General features: G+C 47.1%; 1 protein-coding gene across 1 annotated transcript; it reads right to left on the reverse strand.

The window, feature by feature from the left end:
• Window positions 1-1,240: 1,240 nt before the first annotated feature.
• Window positions 1,241-3,702, reverse strand: LOC311112071 (NXPE family member 3-like; the record flags this gene model as incomplete). The annotated part of the gene is made up of 5 exons (XM_084155050.1): window positions 1,241-1,782; window positions 1,911-2,132; window positions 2,408-2,478; window positions 2,624-3,396; window positions 3,610-3,702. The coding sequence occupies 5 exons, from the start codon at window positions 3,700-3,702 to the stop codon at window positions 1,241-1,243; spliced, it is 1,701 nt and encodes a 566-aa protein (XP_084011176.1).
• Between the last annotated feature and the right edge of the window lie 246 nt (window positions 3,703-3,948).

A 3,948-nucleotide genomic window follows, 5' to 3' on the forward strand; every position in this document is an offset into this window, starting at 1 on the left:
ATTTGTCTGTCATAGTTGACGTGTACCTATGATGAAAATTACAGGCCTCTCTCATCTTTTTAAGTGGGAGAACTTGCACAATTGGTGGCTGACTAAATACTTTTTTTCCCCACTGTATGTCTGTGGTCTTCACAGCTGCAGACACACACAGCTGCAAAGGTCACCACACGGTCTGGTTTCTCTCTAGTCTCAAATCAATGCTGTGAAACCATTGGATGGCTTTGTCCCAATACACTTCATTGGCCTCCTTTTCTTGTCTCCTTTCCTACACAACAGCTGATCTGACAGGCCTAGACAGGTGAAACGCACTGGTGGATCCTTATCCTATCCTCTCACCTATCAGTGGTAAAGAAGGAAATAAGATGAGGAAAGAAAGACTTGAGTATTGGGATGTACTTGAATGTCAGGGGGAGGGAAGGAGGGAGGGGAGGGCAAAGTGAATCAGAGGGGTGTCTCTGAGGGGAGAGAGGTCACTCAACAAAACAATTACTTTTCTGTTCTCTGTTATTTTTTTCATATTTCTATATTAGTGCTAAATGGATTATTAAATCAATGATGATGAATATTATTATGATTAAATTGTTGTTATTATTATTAGTAGTAGTATTATGTGTGTGTCTGTGTGAGTGTGTCTGTGTGTGTGCCCACACATGAGTGTGTTTTTGTCTGTGTGTGTGCACGTGTACACTTTTGTGTTTATGTGTCTGGAAGTTTGTCTTCTATTGTATGTTTCTCAGTTTCAGGCTACGCACCTATTCATTTGTGTGTTATCCCTCTAAGTTATATGTTTGAAAATGGGAGTGTTGTTAAATGTTCTGCAGTTGAGAATAAGGCAAATGTTCACAGACAAATGTGCAGGTCATTATTTACATTCCGAGCCACATTTTGAGAGAGTAACAATCATAACAGGTCATTCAGTCTGACGTGACAACAGGTAAATCAACAGAATGTTCGGTATGTAGAATTTGAATTGCTAGGCATTTTGTCAATATGTATACGTGTTGACTAATGGAGAATTCTGACATAAATCATTTAACTCAGGGCTCTATTCAATCCGTAGCGCCGAAGGTCCGCTTTATAGCGCGATTGACAATTGATGGCAATGTTCCCGCGGTTGCGGAGACTGCATTCACATAAACACTGCATATGTCGGTTAAATCGGAAATTACCGCAGAATTTTTATGCAGATCTTCCGTGATACTTAGGCGATACGGAATCCAGCCTTCAATCTGCTAGCTCTTCATGGGCAGACACGAGAGAGGATAATATCTATCATGTTTTTGATGATGATGGGGGGAGGGTGGATGGCATGGGGGAGGTGGTGGGCAAGGGTCATCTCCCAGGCATCTATCAGCAAGACATCCAGACCCCTGAACATGGCCCTGAGCACCCTGTCCAGCTGCAATGAGTACCAGTCACTATTGTACAGGCTCACTTGTGGGTCTAGGGCCTGAAGGTTGGCTGAACGCAACACCACCAAGGTCCCCGGAGCACGGTCCAGAAGCCGCACCACCGCCCGCCGAATGTGGCGTAGCCGGCGAATGTAGACCTGCACAGGGAAGGTGCTGAAATGGGACCATATGCTAATAAACACCACAGTGTTCGACCCACCAGTCAGGCCATCCAGCTCGTTAGCTACATAGCGCATCTCACTGGCGATGACATTGGAGAAGCGGATTGGAGGACCGTGACAACGGTACCTCAGTAGGGTGTTGTGGGTGCTGTCCACCGCCATATTGGGCCCCACATTCTTAGGACTGTGAAGGTTAAACTGCTTCAGCTCTGTGACAACAAGGGAGGGAGATGAGTGGGGGGTTGGGTTGGGAGTTGGAAAGACAGAAGAGAGAGTTAGAAAGCACCTGAGGCAGCAGAGAGTGAGATATGTCACAGGACTTGCAGACAGCACTCACCTGGTAATAAGGCGTTGAGGTACTCAAACCACTGTCTGGCAGTAGAGTCTCCGTACATGTACACCACCTTGCCCTTCAGACACTGAGTAATGGCAGACGAGTCGTTAAACTGGCGTATCACACCACCAGTCAGCGCTCGCCATGACCCTTGGAAGTAATACCCGGAAGGAGTGATTCTGGTAGGCTCCGTCTTCATGCTGCTTCTCTCCACGTCTGCTTTGTCTGAAAGAGGAACGCAAGCATGATGCACCAGCTAGCATCATCACTTTGCAGGTACACAAAACAATGGAAACAAAGGTGCTGGCGCTTCCCCGCCTTACATTACTGTAGATGCAGTAGTGGGATGGAATACTATCCTGCACACCCAGAACCTCTCCAGGGTTGAAGTATACAGCCACGTAGCAGATCATAGCAGCTAGCTGGATAGCTAGTAGGCTGACTAGCTAGTGCAAAAAATTTAAACACAGTTTTACAGTAGCATATCCTTGCTCTCCTACCTTTTTTCTCAGGCAGCACAGTGACACTGTCAGACCCGGAAGGATGAATGTGAACTTTGATGTTTACACCACTGAGAAAAAGTTGAATAAATACATAGCAGTTAATGTTGAGTAAATACACAGCAGCAAGCAATCTGATACATCGGAAACAAAGTCTGTGATTCAATTAGACACACTTTTACACTCATTCACTTACATACTGTACCCCTCACTAACCTCTGAAAGAGCAACGCCTCTTTGTTGGTGAGCAGATGTTTCACATAGCCTCCCTTGGCGTGGTTGATCCGTGTGTCACAACTCAGCAGCTTGGGCTTGTAGCAGTACCAGGGCTCCCCCGTGTGGGGGTCTGTGTAATTGCACAGCGGCTTCTGGTTTGTCGGCAGACACAGGTTACATACAGTTGTCTGGGACAGTTTTCCAGAGCGGAACAGACTCTTAAAGAAAACCCGATCGGGCCGTTCCTCTTGTAACCGTCGTAGAACATGAACTGCCTCACTTGGATGGACCAGTGTCATCTCCACCTGTGCAGACCCTTGCCATAGTAATGGGAAAATGGCGGAGTAGGTCCCATTCCTGTGGTCCAGCACCTGTCCTGCAACGCCTGCCTCCAATTCGGAGGAGTACAATCGGGCCAGCAAGAAGTCTCCACCATGGCTCTTGAGATGCCCATGGAAATTGTGCATCCGGACCAGAGCCTCCAGCTGGTCCCCCACATGCCACTCTCTCCTGCCCCCTGCTGGCAGGATCACAAAATGGCTGTGTGCAGGATCACTGGTGTGGTCCAGGGACACACTCACAGAATGGGGCGTAGGCTCTGGCCAGGCGATGGACTCCAGGAGGTAACGCTCCTCCAGAGCCTCCTCGGGTGAGGGTTCCTGGCCCAGGAGGCCACAGTAGCTCTTGTTGCGGTCCAGAGGAGAAGGGGCCTCTGTGTGGATGCTGCTCTGGAGCTGGAAGAATGTTGACACTGTTTGGCAGTTCAGATTCTGCTAAGGAGAAAAGTAAAGGTCACTAACAGGCATGCTGCATAAAGTGTAACTTTTGCAGAGCGCGCAACGCTCCCATTAATTTAAATGAAAACTGGACATAAGCAGCACGGCTCTGCGAGAGGTTAAGGAGGTAGATGGTGATGGAAGCAATGTGGGAAGAATAAAGGAGGTTGGACTTGTAACTTTTTATGAGTACAGATGGCTTTCCCTTACCTCCAGAACTTTGACGTTGCTTAACAGGAAGAAGAGGCCTGACAGGGCCAGCACGAAGAAGACACAGAAATATTTGGACAGGCTCCTCCACATGGTGCTGTCCTCTGTCAGTCCCCCTGATGTTGACACAAAAAATAAGGTAACAGTTCGCCTGTTTACTCCAATTAGGGAGGTGTTAGAAATTGCGTAATTCAAATCTGGTATTGGAATAAGAATCAAGAGATCTTCAATCCAAGCTTAATTTATTATATGCAAAATGTATGTATGATAAGTATGAAGGTTCGTATATACGGGTCCACTGAAATACCTCGCAGGGCACTCAGAGAACTAAACCATTGT

The sequence above is a fragment of the Coregonus lavaretus genome (assembly GCF_964263955.1).
Source record: "Coregonus lavaretus genome assembly, chromosome: 38".
NCBI lineage: Eukaryota > Metazoa > Chordata > Actinopteri > Salmoniformes > Salmonidae > Coregonus > Coregonus lavaretus.